Below are 19,358 nucleotides of genomic sequence, written 5' to 3'. Positions count from 1 at the left end.
AATGTGTCTCCTTTTTAAGACTGGAAAGTATCCTCACTGTATGTATTGTGGAAATACCTCCTTATTATATAACGACTTTCCTCATCTTAGGTAAAACATCTGTATTTTATTATATGAGTCTTGCATTGTATAGATGTGCCATAAATTTATCTGTCAAGATTTTCTCCAAATTTTTATGATTATAGGAAATGTGACAATAAATGTGCCTGTTAAAATGTCCTATATATAGCTGAATATAGAGAGCAAATTTTTAAAAATGGGTTTCTAGGACAAAGGTATACAGACCTAAATTTTAATAGATAATAGCATTCATCTATACATACAAATATTTATTTATTTTTAAATAAATAGCTGAATATAGAGAGCAAATTTCTAAAAATGGGTTTCTAGGACAAAGGTATACAGACCTAAATTTTAATAGATAACAGCTTTCATCTATACATACAAATATTTATTTAATTGGGAAGTGGGAGATAAAAGGCATCAACTCATAGTTGCAGTACTTTAGTTGTTCATTGATTGCTTCTTATACTGCCTTTATCAGGAGGCTCAAGCCGAGCCAGTGACCCCTTGCTCAAGCCAGGGAGACCTTGGCTCAAGCAGGCAACCCCATGCTTAAGCCAGATGAGCCTGCGCTCCAACTGGCACCTCAGGGTTTCGAAACTGAGACCTCAGCATCCCAGATCAACACTCGATCCACTGTGCCAGTCACTGTCTAAATCTGAAGATAACAAAAGTGAGCATAACAAAAAGTCCCTGCCTTTGTGGAACTCACATATTAGTTATTTGTAATAAGAAAAACATTTGTTATACTGAGATATTATAAAGTATTTTAGTGCTCCGTAACTTGTTTTTTATTCTCACTTTATTCCAAGTAGAGGGGAATTTGGCCAGTGTGCGGAGGTTGACTTGAAGGAGAGTTTAAGAAATAATTAAGTGGCTCACCAGTTGAATGGTCAGTTGAGCATGCAATAAGAGGCTGGGTAGAAGCTGCTTGCAGTAGAGCACTACAGGCCCTGGGAGCTCTGCACATACTGAAAGAAATCAGCTCACTTTTTAGACATTGTTGCAATTCAGTCCTTTTAAAATCTAGTCATACAGAAATATAGTGATAATGTAAATTTTATCTTAAAAAACATAGAATTAGAGAACATAGCTTTTTAAAAGTACATAATTTAGGGAGTTGATTTATTATCGCTATTATTAACAACTTGTATTATTGACATTTAGATACTGCTTTTAAAACTTTTATTGTAGTCAAGAAATACTAAAAGTAAAATAGATAACGTAGTGCCCTGACCAGATGGCTCAGTAGGTCAGAGCTTTGTCTCAAAGCGCAGAGGTTGCTGGTTCAATTCCTGGTCAGGGCACATACAGGAACAGATCGATATTCCTGTCTTACTTTCTCTCTCTTCCTTCCTCCCTCTATCTAAAATCAATTTTTAAAAAAGAAAACTAATGTAATGAACTAGGAACATTTTTCTTTTTTAAGTACAATAGTATGTAGCCAAGGATCTTAGTAGATCCAGACATAATTGATTTATACGAGGTATTATTTTACTTTCAACTTCACTGGAGTTAAGTTGTCCCTGTTGTTTCTCAAGTCAAAGAGAAGACTAGTGATGGCTACAGAGGTTAAGAAAAAGATTCATTTTTTTATTGTCTACCTCCTGCCCCCCCCCCCCCCCCCCCGTACTCATAGCTATTTTAAAGCTTCTATGCCCTCTACTAGGGACGAAGGAGAATTGCTCGAGATGCAAATTCTATTAAAAAGGAAATTGAAGAAGAGAAAACAGAAGACAAATTAAAAGATAATGATACAGAAAATAAGGATGTAGATGATGACTGTGAAACTGCAGAGAAAAGAGAAACTGAGCTACTACTGGGGAGAAAAAATATACCAAAGCAAAAGGAGAAGAAAATTAGAAAGCAGGAGGATTCTGACCAAGACTCAGATGAAGAGGAAGAGAAAAGCCAAGAGAGGTACATTATCTTATATTTGTTCTCCAGAAGCACCTGTCTGGGGCCTGGCAGCCCTCTGTTCCTGCTTAGATACTCAGGTGTGAGGGAATGTTTTCTTATCGGGACTTCCGTTCCTCTTGTCTAGTGAAGGTGAAACACATTGTGAAGATGATGTGTATCGCCTTTCGGAATTGGAGAATACACTGGTCGCACCATTTTAATAGCACTTGTGCCCTAAACAGTGGCCTCAAAGAAGGCTGCGTCACCCAGTCAAAAGAAAGGTCCTGCAGTTGACAGCAGGGAAGGGAGCTGGAGAAAAATGGAGGAAGTGGACAAGAGGAAACAGCGACAGCAAAAATTCCATTTTAAAAAAGGTACAATGTGGGAAAGCTAACAAACACATGGGTGCACAGTACTAGCAGATGTTTCTGTGTGTTAGCTTTATATAAGACATTTTTCTTTTTCAAGTTATTGTATTAGATTAAGTGGCATGCACCCCTGATTCTTGTTTGGAAAAGACTTTCTTGCCCCACATCACACCAATAAATTTCAGCTGTTTAATGTCCATACTGTTTCCTGTTGAGTGAAAACTGTATTTTTTTCCATGTATTATATACATATATGGACTGAATTGACTTAATAGTAACCAGGTAGGCAGTCCAGCTAGATCAAAGTAATATCCGACGATATTTAGTTGGCCATTTCTGTGTTGTCAAATAGATTTACTAATTTTTATATACTATTAAGAGAATGAATTTAATTCAGCAACAACAGCATAACACACTTTTATATAAGCACGCCTCCATACTCATTTTTCAGTGTAATATTATGCAATGCTAAGTTTTCTAGAATTTTGAGCCATTGAGCAAAATTTGGGAAAAGTAGTCTCCTATATCCAACTATTGGCTGACATTCATCTGAAAGCTAACCATTGAAAAAATATTTAGAAAAATAGGAATGATTGGTGAGCGGGAAAGTTAATTTTATGATTCAGTATAAATAAGTACGGGAGCTGTCAAAATTACATGCGTATTAGATTAGTGAATAAAGAAAGTTCTGTAGTAAAATATAATTAGGGTTAGGAAAAATTAGAGTTGAGTATAATGATATTTCAAATACTTGGACAATAAATTTAAGCCAAGTTGGACCACTTAAAAGGTAGGGCTTTATTATAGTTTGAAGTTTTGTTAATAATAAGCATCAAAATATAATATATAATACATATGTAAAATATGTGGTTTTTAAAAACCTTTATAATTGATAGGTAAATGGACCAAATGTTTTAGAGAAAATCTCAGACATATATGAAGAACAGTATTATTCCCCTATATTAAATATAAATTGAATATGTAAACAAACATAGTCTATATTCTCATTCTATAGCAGGAATCATGGAAATGGGAGATTTTTTATCTATAGAAATTTGTTTTTAGTAGTTTCTCTCATAGTGTTTTGAAATTACCATATCAGGCTGTAATTGGAAGGTGCCCTTGGAGAAAAAACATTCCCAAAGCATATAAGTTGTCAAAGCTTTTTCATGTCAAGTCACCCCCCTGGTGGTCCCCAAAATGATGCCCTATGTTTATTAGAAAGCACCATGCTTCCTCCTAAGCATTTAATACTCTGTAACAGTAGAGTGGCCTTTGATCTAGATCTTTTCTGAATCCTTGCAAAGTTAACACAGGATGTTTATTTGTAAAAAATATTAAAAATATTATTGGACCTTCCAGCATGGATCTCCTTTATACCTGATTATCAAAACAAAGACAATCTAATGGGAGATGAGTAAAAGCAAATAGAAATCAGTGCAAGATTCACGAAGCTTTGTTCTCCTGGTGCTGTCCCAGTTTCAGCAAGCGACCTGATATTCAAATATTTATTGTTTCTTTGTTAGGGTAGGGAAACCTTTAAAATATAAACTAGTTTAAAAGATATGGTTACTAAGGCAGCTAGGTCACATTCATTATTTTGTCCACCAAAAGATAGTTTTGCTAAGAACCATTCTAAATTGAGCAGAAAGTAGTAGTAAAGTAGGTTTAAAACAACTTAGTTTCAGGAAGTTACAAACTATCCGTAGATAATTTTTGCTTCTCAGGTGACACTTGAGTATGAATTCTAAAGACTTTCAGAGCATATGGTTTTCATTTGGTTTTAACAAACGTGATTTATTTGACTCCACCTCATCATTACCTGTGATGACTGACTGGCCTTTGAGAAGTCTGGATTTACTTTTGGTTCAGTGGACCTTTACATAATAAATTCCTTAGTGAGTAGTTCGTAAAAATCTTCTCCTTCTCCTCCTTCTTCTCCTCCTCCACTGACATGCTATTAAGGTGATAATTAGGTTGTGACTATTCTACATGTTGGATTCTTTTAGCATATATTAATTTTTCTCCATTATGTTATTAGTAGCATTATCAATGTTATAACTTGCTGCAGGGAAGAAACTGAAAGCAAATGTGACTCAGAAGGGGAGGAAGATGAGGAAGACATGGAGCCCTGCCTGACAGGAACCAAAGTGAAAGTAAAGTATGGACGAGGGAAAACGCAGAAAATCTATGAAGCCAGTATTAAAAGCACTGAAATTGATGATGGAGAAGTTTTATATTTGGTACATTACTATGGGTGGAATGTCAGGTAAGCTAGAAATGTATTTTCTTATATTGAAATTTCTTTCAGTGGTTCAAAAAGATCAAATTTATGTTGTGAGGAACCAAAGCAAATGGTGTATGTTTTATTTATAAAGTATACATTGTATCCTAATTTTCCAAGACTCCAACATTCCCACTCTTATTAGCTGTGTCAGTACTTCCAGCCAGAGGTCACCTGGCTCATACCTGTATTTGAACAACTGGGTTTATTACTCATTTGCAGTGAGGGAGAATGTGCAGCATGGAGAACGGCAGGGTGATTCAGTAAGAGGGCGTTAGATGAATTAATGAAAGCCCAGCACCACCTTTGGGAACAGCCATAGCCCAGGACTGTGTGAGGACATCCTGCAGGATGTGGGCAGAGAGCCAGGCCCATAGCTCCCTGCAGTGCAAATGGGGTTTTTTTGCTTATTCCATTTATCAGAAGTCAAAACTATATCAAGCATTGTAATAATTCTGAGTTGATTAATTATTTAAAAAAAGAATGGTAGAAAGGACTTAGATTTGAGCTTCTGTGAGGTGATTTGGGGGAGGGTTTAAGAAAATGGAGCTTTGTTCTATACTGGATGCTATCAGGAAGCAGGGTTAACTCTGTGATTGGTTACCTTTATAAATGTTCTCTATAAGGAGAGAAGACCAGACCAATATTAATGCTGTGAATTGGCAAAAAAGCTGCAGTCAGGAGAAAAAGGATGTTTGGTCATTTTGGTAGCTTGGACGTTGTTCCTGTTTTTTCTGTGTTTACACACAATTAGGGAGTGGTCTTGTTTTGTCTTGATCCCTCACGGTCACGTTGCAAAACTTGTCTGATGTTGACGTTCTGTGAAATTGTTCATGTTCAGTAGGAGAACACCGCGACCTAGCTGTGAGGCCAGATCAACTCTGTAGCAACACCAAGGCCCACCTGATAGGACCAGGCTAGTTACTGAATGTCAGAGACTACTTTTCTCTTTGCCCTTTAGAAAGCCTTGCGTGTTTAATACCTCTGCTTGCTGTATTTGTTTGTACCCAGAGTGCTCTTAAGATTTCCCTATATACTCAAGTGTACTCTGTTATACCTCAGTTTCCCTATCTCTAGGTCGGGGAAGATAAAGTACCTACTTTGTAGAGATGTGAGAAATAGTGGTAGCACCTGTAATAGCATACAAAATGCTTAGAGCAAGGACCGGTACTTAGTGCTCAAGTAAATGTTAACTGGTGTTTTGTTTTTGTTCCTTTTTTAGTGAGGGAGAGTTAGGTTTCTTTCACGTCACATCATTTTAGAACATTTGGGTTTGTCACATAAAATATTTTGAAAATATGGGCTTATTTCATATGAACCTTTAAATTTTTTTTCTTTTCAAACCAGCCAATGCCCTTCACATTTCTGCTAACATTAGATACTTAGTCTATCTCACTGTTGTTTTGTAGGTACATGTTGTTGAGTTCAGGGGGCAAGGACTACATTTACCATCTTTGAGTCACTATCCTTTCAGTTATGGTACATTATAGTCTTTTTTCCTCAGATTCTATTCAGTTCACAGGCATCCATTTTTATCATCTGTGTGTCTGCTCTTCTTCTCTTCTGCTTTCTAGAATTTCACCTTGCTCTCATCCCTCTCTCTCATCTACTTAATGTTTTACTGTATGACTGTTCTCAATGGTCATTTTATTATGGTCGCATTCTTCCTAACCAGTTAAGTTTCTACATATTTACTTAACTGGTAACTCATATGGTTCATGGTTTTTCACTGTCCTTCCATAGTCATAAAAGCTGGTATAATTCTGGTCTGCTCTTTGACACAGAGGCACTGTAGTCCCTAAAGAACCTAGTCGGATTTCTAAAGCTGAGTAGCATGTGAAACTCTGAGGGAAGTCCTGTCTTTTAGTTAAGAAATTCTTGGCCTGACCTGTGGTGGCACAGTGGATAAAGCGTCAACCTGGTAGAATGCTGAGATGGCCAGTTTGAAGCCCTAGGCTTACCTGGTCAAGGCATATATGGGAGTTGATGCTTCCTGCTCCTTCACCCTTCTTTCTCTCTCTTTCCTTTTCTCTCTAAAATGAATAAATAAAATCTTTAAAAAAAAAATCCTCAGACCATCCTTGGTTGGCAATATTCTGGAAGTATCTTAAATAACATTTCGTGGTGACCAGGACCAGCAACTCCAGATCAGGCTTGTGCTTTTTGGTTGTCTAATATGTCTGTGGAATTTTGGAACTGGAAAGAGTTACTCCCTCTTTCTTAGCCCTAAACCAGATACATGACCCTTCTATTGCATTTACCAGACTATAGTTGGTTTTACTGTATATCTGTCTTTCACACCAGCCTGTGAGTTGCATGACAAGCATGGACCTTTCTTCTCTTCTCTATTATTCTTTATATACTTCTCCATACAGTGGCTGGCATGCTGGGTAGGCCCTCAGTAAATGTCTTAAGTGAAGGAATACTTGTGAGGTCAGAATGTACAGATATTTACTTAGCCTGGTAAAATGAAGAGACTGTTGATGCAGGGGGAGACAGTTTTCAAAACATAATATAGGTAGTCATGGTACCATGTCAATCAAAACTTGGGCATATTGGAGCCATGTCCTTGCTTAGCATGGCTCCATGGTAACTGGGTTACAGAATGATGGTATGGTTTTCATTAACATGATGCTGTTCAAAGCAAAGACTGCCTGTAGTTTTTTGCTTAAAGGTTCAGATTTTAGGTTTTGATAGAGCTCTATAAATACCTACACATTTACATAATGTAAGAACTGTTATTTAATTCTAGAAAGTTTAATTTCTTATTTGCTTGATTAGTAATTTGGGCTGACTATATTGAAATTCAAAAATGATGTCAGTATTTTGAGAAAAGGTACGGGGGAAATGAGTTTTTAACTTGAGCTAAACCGAATAAACTGAGATAAAGGAAATGAAGTATCTCTAAAAAAATTTCAGAGTGTTGGAGGTGACAATAGGTCAGAATAAAATTTTATTAGAAGTACTAGTGCCCTGGCTGGATAGCTCAGTTGATTAGAGCTTCATCTCAAAACATAGAGGCTGCTGGTTCGGTCCCCAGTTGGGACATATAGAGGAACAGATTGATCAGTGTTCCTGATTCTCTCTCTTACCTTCCTCCTTCTCTCTCTTTCTTTCCCCCTTCCTCTCTCTCTAAAATTGATAATAAATAAAAATTTTTTTAAAGTACGAGAGACTAGAGAGAGTTCTCTGAGGAAAAGAGTTAAAAAGGACTTATATAAATCTGGAACTGATCATATTACAAGTTTGAATTTACCTGACTTATCTTTAAATTATTTGGTCAATAAAATGAATTCCAGTACAGAATCAGTTTATTTTATTAAGTTTAGATCTGTGAGAGTTGTGGGAAACAAAGCAATTCAAGGGTCTTAAATATCTTTGTAGAGTTTGCTTACTTGGCTCTCCCTGAAAGCCCGTTTACCCCAAGAAATTGTCTTGTCTTTCCCTGTTGGGTGTGCAAAGCACCTAATGGAGTGGGTATGCATGTTACTAGCAAACCAGCCCCGCGCCCTTCACATGTCTGCTAACACTGGAAACAAACTCTTTAGTGTATCCCACTGTTGTTTTTATTTAATGACTACATTTCAAATAAGGAATTATTGCCCTGGCCGGTTGGCTCAGTGGTAGAGTGTCAGCCTGGCGTGTAGGAGTTCTGGGTTTGATTCCCGGCCAGGGCACACAGGAGAAGCGCCCATTGCTTCTCCACCCCTCCCCCTCTCCTTCCTCTCTGTCTCTCTCTTCCCCTCTCGCAGCCAAGGCTCCATTGGAGCAAAATTGGCCCGGGCACTGAGGATGGCTCTGTGGCCTCTGCCTCAGGCGCTAGAATGGCTCTGGTTGCAGCAGAGCAACGCCCCAGATGGGCAGAGCATCGCCCCCTGGTGGGCATGCCAGGTGAATCCCAGTCGGGCGCATGTGGGAGTCTGTCTGACTGCCTCCCCGTTTCCAGCTTCAGAAAAAAAAAAAAAAAGGAATCATTGTGAATTTTTTATATATTCTTTATTTTAAGGTATGATGAATGGGTGAAGGCTGACAGGATAATCTGGCCTTTGGACAAAGGTGGACCAAAGAAAAAACAGAAGAAAAAAACTAAGGTATGTTTATAGACTCATATCCTTTTTGATAGGTGAAGGAATTACTCATATTTTGTGTTTTATAAGTCTTATTTCCTCACTGTAATAATCATTGATTTTTTTAAGGTAATTGTAATTTTCTCTCTTTAACCCAAAAGCTGAAAAAGTAAAATAAATGTAAGCATATTAATGCATTGTTTTAGGAAAGGTGAGAACCAATGACTCCTAGGGCACAGGCTTTAAACTCCAATGCCTATAGCGGCTGTCTAGAGAAAGGGTAAAAGGGCTGATAGTGACCAATGAAAGGACATGTTCCTCATCTACAGAGGGTGGAACTGGCCGCTCTGCTGTGGGATGCAGTCAGGATTGCCAGATTTTAGGATTTTTCAACACAGTGGTATTTTTTTAAATGTAAAATCTGATTTATAAATATTGGAAGCTAATATTGTTTTAAAATGCATACCTGCTGGCCAGCTGTATCCCATGCACACCCTCAATTTTCCATCTTTGCTGTAAAGATTCGGCTAGTGCTTTATCTATTTTATGGTAGATGTCTTTCTTTTTTTAGGGAATAGTAAGGAACAGGACCCGGGGGGTGCTTTCTAATGTACTGACTCTGACCTTCACAGTGTAATTTCAGTTTTACGTATTGTGAACCATCATTTCATATAAGTATAAAATATGTTAGAAAACTATTTTTTTAATAGTTTGTAAGCACAGATAAGGAATTGACATAAACTTTCTTTTACAGTTTTCCTTGAAGTAGAATGTTTATTTTTCATAAGGAATGGGCTCTTCTCATACATTTTGTTATTGTTATCCAGAATAAAGAAGACAGTGAAAAAGACGAAAAGAAGGATGAGGAGAGGCAGAAGTCAAAACGAGGACGACCTCCTTTAAAATCTACCCTTTCATCACACATGCCGTATGGTTTGTCTAAGACTCCAAACAGTGAAGGCAAATCAGGTACCAGAAGTGCTCGCAGCAATATGGCAGACAGCTCACTTCTGTCAAATGGAATGGAAGGTGCTCAATTTTGAGGATAACTGATTTTTACAAAACTAATAATGTAAATAATAAAACAGCCTGAGCAGGCAGTGGCACAGTGGATAGAGCATCGGACTGGGATGCAGGGGACCCTGGTTTGAAACTCCGAGCTCTCTGGTTTGAGCAGGGGCTCATCCAGCTTAAGTGTGGGATTGCTGACTTGAGTGTGGGATCATAGACATGACCCCATGGTCACTGGCTTGAGCCCAAAGGTGACTGGCTTGAATCCCAAGGTCGCTGGCTTGAGCAAGGAGTCACTCTGCTGCAGCGCACCCCCCCCCCCAAGGCACATATGAGAAAGCAATCAATGAACAATGAAGAAGCCAAAATGAAGAATTGATGCTTCTCATCTCTCTCCGTTCCAGCCTATCTGTCCCTCTCTTTGTCTCTGTCGTAAATAAATAATAAAACATCAGTGTTTGAGACAGAAAGTCATCCAGATTTTTAATCCCATATAATTTTTTTTTTTTGAGAGAAGGACACACACACACACATGAGAAAGAGTGTGGAAGGAGAGAGTAAGAAGCATCAATTTGTAGTTCCATCAGTTTAGTTGTTCATTGATTGCTTCTCATACGTGCTTTAACTGTGGAGCTCAAGCTGAGCCAATGACCCTTTGCGCAAGCCAGCGACCTTGGATCATGTTGATGATCCTGCGCTCAAGCTGGCGTGAGACTGCGCTCAAGCCAGCAACCTCAGGGTTTTGAGCCTGGAACCTCAGCATCCCAGGTTCGCGCCCTATTCACTGCACCACCACTGGTCAGGCATAATTTTATATAATTTAAAATAAAACTTGATTGGAAGAAGAAAATGTTTATTTTTGTTATTTAAAACTTAGTAATGTTTTACTTTAATTTAGGAATACCTTTTCTTGTCAATATCATAGAAATACTGTGTTTTAACAGAGGATGGGTTGACAAGCCATGCATCCTACTGTGTGTTGCACTGTTCTTCAAAACATGCACCTGTGTCTTTTGAAATTCAGTGCTGTCCCCTATGATCTTACAACAAAGCTGAGACCATACTGTTCAAAGAGAGCACAAACTAATGTGGTATAGACATGTTTTGTGATGAGTATAGACAAACATATTTTATTCTACTTTTACCTTTTTCCAGTTTTACTACCTTTGTATGTTTTTCCGTGTAATTTAATAAGTGTTAAATAGTTGCCTCTGATAAAAATTTCCCTCCTTTCAAGGAAAAAGCTATTCTGAACCTACAGGGTTGCCATTAGGAGTAGGATGCTTGTGTGCAAATAATAGAAGCACGTTCTTCCTCCTCTTTTCTGCCATCTGCTGGAAGGTTGCCATATCACACAAATTCAAGATGTTCACAAAGTGAAAGATGCCCTTTTAGATGGCATGCTCCTGGTCAGTGCACAAAACTAAACATAGTAGTCTTGCTAAACTGCCTATTAAAGGAGTTCTTTTTTAATGCAAAAACAAATGAATTCTAAATTCTGTATATGGTAAAAATCACAGAACTCTGCGCCTTTTCATTTACAAAATACATTTAAGTTTGCCTTTTTGAACTTCTTTAAAATATGAGCACCATATGGGCAAGATTTTCATATTTTATAGCTTTTATACAGTCTTAAAACCTATGTTATTTTAAATATTGACTTTAAGAAAATGATTTCTTTTGTAAAATGGTATTTTCATGTTTCTTCATCAAAATAGTAAAGTTTTGAGAGTTCAAATTGCTCATTTTGTGAATCTTCTTTCCAGAATTATTTTAAGTAGAATGTCAGGTTCCTTTCTAAGGACAAAGAGGCCATCACGTTTATCAATCACTATCTATTAGATCTCAGATAAAGCCACTTAATAACATTATATCTCAGTACTAAGTCCTTTGAGTTTTCTAAGGATTATCATGGCATAAATATACTAAATATACTAGTGAAAATTACAAAACAGCTCTTTTACTAGGATAAAGATAGTAATATTTTCTAGGTCATGTATTTTTACATGGAATTTAACTTGGAAATCCTCACCCTCCTCACACATTTTTGGCACAAATGTATGATTTATATCAGAAATTTCTATGGGGGGGTATTTAGAAGTACATGACTAAGAGTTTTGTCATTGTAGATAAAGATAGAAACCTTTCTAATATAATATTTCCTCTTACAGACTCTTATTCATCTGATAGTGAAACAGAAGACCTTTTAGAAAAGAATTTGATGAATGAAGAACTTTCTCCTGATATTAAAGAAGAACTAGAAAAAAACGAAAATTTAAATGATGATAAACTAGATGAAGAAAATCCAAAGATTGCTGCACATATATTAAAGGAAAATGATAGGACTCAAATGCAACCTTTGGAGACCTTGAAGTTAGATGTTGGAGACAATGAACAACTAGTACAGATTTTTGGAAATAAAGTGGAACAAGTAGAAGAAATGAAGAAAGAGGCAGAAAAATCCCCTAAAGGAAAGGGAAGACGAAGCAAGACAAAAGATCTTCCTTTAGAAATTATAAAGATGTCAGCATTCAGCCAAGATGAAGCAGGAAGTGAACCTCATATAGAAGCTCACAGTCTAGAATTTCCCTCACTAGACAGTAAAAACTTCTCTTCTGCTACTGAAGATGAAAGTGACCAATGCGCAAAAGAAAAAAAGTTGAAACGGAAAATAGTGGGACAATCATCACCAGAGAAAAAAATAAGAATTGAGAATGGAGTGGAAATGACAAATAGCATATCTCAAGAAAGGACCAGTGATTGTGTCACATCTGAGGGGCTGAAAAACTTAAATTTCGAACACTTCCAAATTGAAAACGAGGGAATGCCATCATTGATAGCAGAGTCAAGCCAATGCATTCAAGAATTGACAAGTGAGAAATTTGATAGTCCAGCCAAAGAAACTGTGACTACTCCGCTGAAAGAAGAAGAGGATGTAATAATGCCTCTGATTGGGCCTGAAACCCTGGTTTGCCATGAAGTAGATTTGGATGATTTGGATGAGAAGGACAAGACCAGTGTCGAGGATGTAGTAGTTGAGAGCTCTGAGTCTAACTCTGTCGTGTCTACTCCACCTGCCCTACCTCCTGTAGTACCACATAACTTTTCAGTAGCTTCTCCACTTACTCTCAGTCAAGATGAGTCTCGAAGTATAAAAAGTGAGAGTGACATAACTATTGAAGTTGACAGCATTGCTGAAGAATCTCAAGAAGGTCTCTGTGAGAGGGAGTCCACAAACGGGTTTGAGGCCAGCATGGCCTCGGGAACCTGTAGTCTGATTGTTCAAGAAAGAGAGAGTAGAGAGAAGGGTAAGTACGTCACGGGAAGAAATTAGCCTTTATATTCAAACCAGAAGTTAGTAAACTAAGAGGTTCAGGAACTCTTGATCTATAAAGTATTTTTCCTTCCTTTCCTTTTTTTTTATCCTTCCTACCTCTGTTGCCTTTTACCCCCATCCTTTTTAAAAATGTATATATAAAAATTCAGGTAGACAGATGAATAAATGTACTATTACTATTGACTTTTCAAGATCTCTCTTTGCTCTTTTATTAGGTCAGAAAAGGCCAAGTGATGGAAATAGTGGATTGTTGTCAAAAAAGCAAAAGCGTACCCCAAAGCGAACAAGCACTGTAGCCAAAAATGAAAAGAATGGAGCAGGTGAGTGCTTTTCCGTGCTGGCTTTAGGACAGTGTTAATTTTTTCAGCAGTTCGTTGTCTTGATCATTTGTGTCAGTTTAAAAATAAATTTGGTTTATCATATTCTGAAATAGCAATTTTTGTATTAATTTTTAATCTCAAGTCTTTGTCACTTTTATTTAGAGTTTGGTTAGCTGTGATTATTTTTTATTTCTATTTCTTGTATTTTTCGTGTAAAGCAGTTTAATTTTATGGGAACATATGTGGGAAATTGCATAAAAGAAAAACAACATTTGCTATAGTGGTACAAGCAGCTTAAGTTTACATTTCTGAGTGGAATGGTTTTAATCTAGAAAAGCCAATTTCTAAATATTATCATGGTAATTTTAAAAAATGAAATAAAATTCTTATTAAAAAAAAACAAGAAAATCAGTAAATTATTAGGAATAGATTACATTAAAAAGAGACTTATTTCTGTACAATAAGGAATAAAATTAAGTCATAGAATATAGTGGAACTAAACATGTGGCAAAGAAAGAACATATAAATTATGTAAGAAAAAACCATTTCAGGTTATGTGGCTGGACAGGACAGGACTAGGGTATAGCGAAAGTGAAGAGCTGAAACTGGAAAGGTAGCAGGAAGTGCAGAGGGGAAATGAGCGACTTGACAGTGTCTAAGACTAGTAGACAGATGATCAGAGTGAACACCACCAGTAATGGGACCAATTGAATTTATGTACCACCTGAGAGATCTCAACAAGAAGAACATAGTAACATCTGTGATTTCCTCTCAAAGATGCATAACCTGAATATAATCATGAGAAACAAGCAACAAATTCAAACTGAAAGATATTCTGTAAAATAACAGGCCTGAAATTTTCAAAATGCCACGGTCATGAAAATCAAAGAAAGAAGAACTGTTCCAGATTGAAGGGGACTTAAGAGATGTGACAGCTAAATGCAGTATATGATTTTCACTTGGATTCTGTTGCTGTAAAAGGACAGTATTGAGTCAAAGAGAGAAGCGTGTATGGGAGCTGAGGATTAGACGGTAGTAATATATTTTGTTAATTTCCTGATTTTGATGGTTGTATTATGGTTCTGTAGGAGTGTGGTGGTTTAAAAACATATCAGAATTTGTTGATACCCTTCCCTTCAAAAGCCAAAGCCTAATTCCCTCCCCTTTGAGTATGGGCTGAATTTAGTGACTCACTTCTACCAAGTGGAAGTGATAGAATAGGACTTCGGAGAGGAAGTCAGGAGGCACCGCGGATTCCTCTTTGCTCTCCCTTGGGTCACCTCTGAGACAAGTTATATTGTGAGGACACTCAGCCATCTGTGAAGAGGACCATATTGTGAGGAACTGAAAATATCCTGCCAACAGTTAGCAATAAACTGAGGCCTCCTGACATCAGCCACGTGAGTGAGTCATGTTGGAAGCACACCCTCCAGCTCCAGACCGGGCCGGTCGGCAGAAACCACAGCGTCAGCGAGGAGCTTGGCCGAAGCCTCACACGATCTCCTGAGCCAGACCACACAAGCTGCTCCCACGTTCTGACCTCCAGAAACCATGTGACATGTTAAATATTTGTAGTTTCAAACTAAGATTGGGACTAATTTGTAAGTAACTAACACAGGACAGTGTTCTTGTTTATAAAAAATATGTACTAAAGTACTCAGGTATAATAGGGCAAGTTACCTTGAAATGGGTAAGAAAAATATTTTTTGGCAGTTATCCTTACAAGTTTGAAGATTGGCTGAAAATAAAAAATTAAAAAGATTAAAAAAGGAAGGAAGAAAGATGGATCAGTTTTACTTTTTTTTTTTTTTTTCCCCCGAAGCTAGAAACAGGGAGAGACAGACAGACTCCCGCATGCGGCCGACCGGGATCCACCTGGCACACCCACCAGGGGGCGATGCTCTGCCCCTCCGGGGCGTCGCTCTGTCGCTACCAGAGCCACTCTAGCACCTGGGGCAGAGGCCAAGGAGCCATCCCCAGCGCCCAGGCCATCTTTGCTCCAATGGAGCCTCACTGCGGGAGGGGAAGAGAGAGACAGAGAGGAAGGAGAGGGAGAGGGGTGGAGAAGCAGATGGGTGCTTCTCCTGTGTGCCCTGGCCGGGAATCGCAGTTTTACTTTTTGAAAAGAATCTTTGGGCCCTGGCCATTTGGCTCAGCTGTACAGCGTCAGCCCAGAGTGTGGAAGTCCCAGCTTCGATTCCCAGTCAGGGCACAAAAGAGAAGCGACCATCTGCTTCTCCACCCTGCCCCCTCTTGGTTCTCTTGCTTCTCTCTCTCCTCCCCCCCTCCATCCCTTTTCTGCAGTCATGGCGAGATTGGAGCGAGTTGACCCCGGGTGTTGAGGATGGCTCTGTAGCGCCTCCACCTTAGGTGCTAAGAAAAAGCTTGGTTGCTTAGCAATGGAGCAACGCCTCAGATGGGCAGAGAATCACTCCATAGGGGGCTTGCCGGGTGGATCCTGATCTGTGTGCTAGTGGGAGTCTGTTTTTGCCTCCCTTCCTATGATTTAATAAAATAAAAAGAAAAAAGAATATTTGGCTCAACTAAGGCAGTGAAAGAAGGAATAAATTAAAGAGATTTGGGGAATAAAATCACTAGGACTGTTACTCATTACAAGGAATTGGGTAAGTGACTTGGGATACAGGAATAGCAGCAGGTGGTTGAAAGAGTAATTTAGGGATTGTTGAGTTAGAGGTTCCACTATTGGGAAAATTTGGCCTGGAGCTTAGAAGAAAGTCTATTTTTAGATTATTGGTTTTTATTTTATTTTATTTTATTTTATTTTTTTGTATTTTTCCGAAGCTGGAAACGGGGAGAGACAGTCAGACTCCCGCATGCGCCCAACCGGGATCCACCCGGCACGCCCACCAGGGGGCGATGCTCTGCCCCTCCGGGGCGACACTCTGTCGCAACCAGAGCCACTCTAGCACCTGGGGCAGAGGCCAAGGAGCCATCCCCAGCGCCCAGGCCATCTTTGCTCCAATGGAGCCTCGCTGTGGGAGGGGAAGAGAGAGACAGAGAGGAAGGAGAGGGGGAGGGGTGGAGAAGCAGATGGGCGCTTCTCCTGTGTGCCCTGGCCGGGAATCGAACCCAGGATCCCTGCACGCCAGGCCAACGCTCTACCACTGAGCCAACCGGCCAGGGCCTATTTTTTTTTTTTAATTTATTCATTTTAGAGAGGAGAGGGAGAGACAGAGAGAGATAGAGGAGAGACAGAGAGAGAGAAGGGGGGGAGGAGCTGGAAGCATCAACTCCCATATGTGCTTTGACCAGGCAAGCCCAGGGTTTCAAACCGGCGACCTCAGCATTTTCAGGTCGACGTTTTATCCACTGTGCCACCACAGGTCAGGCAGATTATTGGGTTTTAGAGAGAGGAGAGAGAAAGAGTATGGAGAAGCAGGAAGCATCAACTTGTAATAGCTGCTTCCTGTATGTGCCTTCAGAGGGCAAGCCCAGTGTTTTGAACCGGTGACCTCAGTGTTCCAGGTTGACACTATCCACTGCACTACCACAGGTTAGGCAGAAAAATCTCTTTTTAGAAGATAGTTGTCAAAGGATTGCAAGACAATGAAATTGCTGTGGGAGAGTAAAATGAGAATAAGTAAAAGTACAGTACAGGAAACATAGTAAATAATACTGTAATAAATACGTGTGGTGCCAGGTGGGTACTGGAAATACCGGGAAACCACTTTGTAACGTATATCATTGTCTGACCACTATGCTGCACACTGAAACTAACACAAAATAATATTAAATGTAAATTGTAATAAAAACAAACAAGAAAAAGGACCAAAAATAGAATTACGTGGGGTCGCCCTTTATATGCAATAGCCAGGAAGACTAGAGTAGAACTGATCAGAGATAAATGAAAATTAGTAAACACTAGTGGGTTTGGAGTTTCAAATGCTGTAGAGTATTCAATAGGATTGAAATATATTCATTGAATTTGGCAGCGTTTGGGACCCTAACAATAGCACAGGGATGTGATCAGAAGGTGTGAAACCAGGATAACAAAGAATTTCTTTGAAGAAAATTGACCCTGAAGAGAAGGAAAGAGGTGCCAGCTCAAGGGAAGGTTTCTTCTCCTGCCCTCCCTCACTCCAAGGGTAGGAAACATCCAAGCATTTTGGTAGACTCTGAGAAAAGAAGTTGAAGATAAAAGAAGATGATTAATTGATATTCAGAATTTCAGAGGAGCTGGAAGTAGATGGTTTTAAGAGTATAACTGAAGAGATTATTTTGCCCAGAGACAGTTTCCTCTTTTGAGGCCAAAACGGGGCAGTAAGGACAGATACAGGTCGGGGAGGGGCTGAGAAATTGAGTATGTAACCTTCAACTTTGCCTTTTCACTAGAAAGCAAAGTTTGCTTTTGAGGGAGTAGGGTGAAAGTAGGGTATAGAGCTAGAAAAACATAGAATTGAGATAGAATTCTAATTTGTTATTCTGTGAAAACCAGAAGCATCTCTAGTACAGATTTGGTGAGGAAGGATGCAGAGTTGCAAACAATTATCTGCTCCCATTTTATTGGACATATATCAAAAGCTCTTTGTACATGAAGATCTTTTTTCATATAGTTTCGGTCTTTTGGGTAGTTTTTATGTTTTTTAAATATAAATGGGGCAGTACTATGTAAATTGTTTTATAACTGCTTTTTCATTTAACTGTATAGGATATTTTACCATTTTTATGCATATGAACTCTGGCTCATCTTTTTTAACAACTTCAGCAAAGTATTCATTTTTTAACCATTTTCCTATCGGTGGGCATTTAGATTTTCATTTTCTTTTTCTGTGAAAAAAGTTTGCACATTGTGCGCTTATTTCTGTAGGATATCAAAAAGTTTAATTGCTGCATCTGTTGCATTTTGATAGAAATTTTTATAACTTATAATCTCTGTGTCCATTTTTTCTTATTATAGGACAAAGCAGTGATAGTGAAGATCTTCCTGCCCTAGACAATTCAAGTAAATGTACCCCAGTCAAGCATCTCAGTGTGTCTAAGCCACAGAAGCTTTCAAGGTCTCCCGCAAGAATATCCCCTCACATCAAAGATGGAGAAAAAGATAAACACAGAGAAAAACATCCGAATTCATCCCCTAGGACATATAAATGGAGCTTTCAACTCAGTAAGAAACTTACAGAAAACTTGAATATATATTGTAAAGTGGTATATACCTTAAAATGTCAAAATAAGGAATAATGATTAACAAATTATTTAGGTTTTCAGTATTGTCTTACCCAGGGGTCCCCAAACTTTTTACACAGGGGGCCAGTTCACTGTCCCTCAGACCGTTGGAGGGCCGGACTATAAAAAAAAAACTATGAACAAATCCCTATGCACACTGCACATATCTTATTTTAAAGTAAAAAACAAAACGGGAACAAATACAATATATAAAATAAAGAACAAGTAAATTTAAATCAACAAACTGACCAGTATTTCAATGGGAACTATACTCCTCTCACTGACCACCAATGAAAGAGGTGCCCCTTCCGGAAGTGCTGCGAGGGCCGGATAAATGGCCTCAGGGGGCCGCATGTGGCCCGCGAGCCATAGTTTGGGGACCCATAATCATCACATGTTATCTTAACTACAAATCCATGTCTTTTCATAACACTAACTTGATGAATATTCACTAGAGGAATATCTCTAGTTATGAACTAGGACATGAATGATTTACATGAATTGGTGAAACTTTCTAGTGTTGACAATTGGAAATAACTAATACCTGAGGAAACCATCAATACAAAGAAACTATTTGGATAAATAACTACAATTGTATGTCACAGGTGCTGTGTGTTGATGTTTATGTTTTTCTGATAATTTAAATAATACATCAAGTAATGTTTAGTATGGAAATATTGTGATTTATAAAGAAATCTTATTCCTAAGTTTAGTTAATGTCTTTCCTGTTTATAGAGATTTATTAGCTTAATATGGTAGGTTTTAATAAACTAAAGCTTTTGATGATTTATAAGTTTGACATCTGGTAGAACTGCCATATTTTTT

The 19,358-nt window shown here is 38.4% G+C and overlaps 1 protein-coding gene across 3 annotated transcripts in view; it reads left to right on the top strand.

Annotated features, from left to right (window-relative positions):
* The window catches only part of ARID4A (AT-rich interaction domain 4A), a 62,933-nt gene that overhangs the window by 35,896 nt on the left and 7,679 nt on the right, over positions 1 to 19,358 (top strand). For 2 of the 3 annotated variants that reach the window (XM_066388487.1, XM_066388488.1), the window contains exons 16-22: positions 1,733 to 1,983; positions 4,402 to 4,599; positions 8,621 to 8,705; positions 9,509 to 9,710; positions 11,864 to 13,000; positions 13,245 to 13,349; positions 18,268 to 18,474. In XM_066388487.1, the coding sequence (XP_066244584.1) occupies positions 1,733 to 1,983; positions 4,402 to 4,599; positions 8,621 to 8,705; positions 9,509 to 9,710; positions 11,864 to 13,000; positions 13,245 to 13,349; positions 18,268 to 18,474 (2,185 nt within the window). The remainder of the gene's footprint in view (positions 1 to 1,732; positions 1,984 to 4,401; positions 4,600 to 8,620; positions 8,706 to 9,508; positions 9,711 to 11,863; positions 13,001 to 13,244; positions 13,350 to 18,267; positions 18,475 to 19,358) is intronic. The other variant, XM_066388489.1, reaches the window with a different exon arrangement.

Source organism: Saccopteryx leptura, chromosome 6, assembly GCF_036850995.1.
Source record: "Saccopteryx leptura isolate mSacLep1 chromosome 6, mSacLep1_pri_phased_curated, whole genome shotgun sequence".
Taxonomy (NCBI): domain Eukaryota; kingdom Metazoa; phylum Chordata; class Mammalia; order Chiroptera; family Emballonuridae; genus Saccopteryx; species Saccopteryx leptura.
This window is presented reverse-complemented; position numbering and strand designations above follow the sequence as displayed.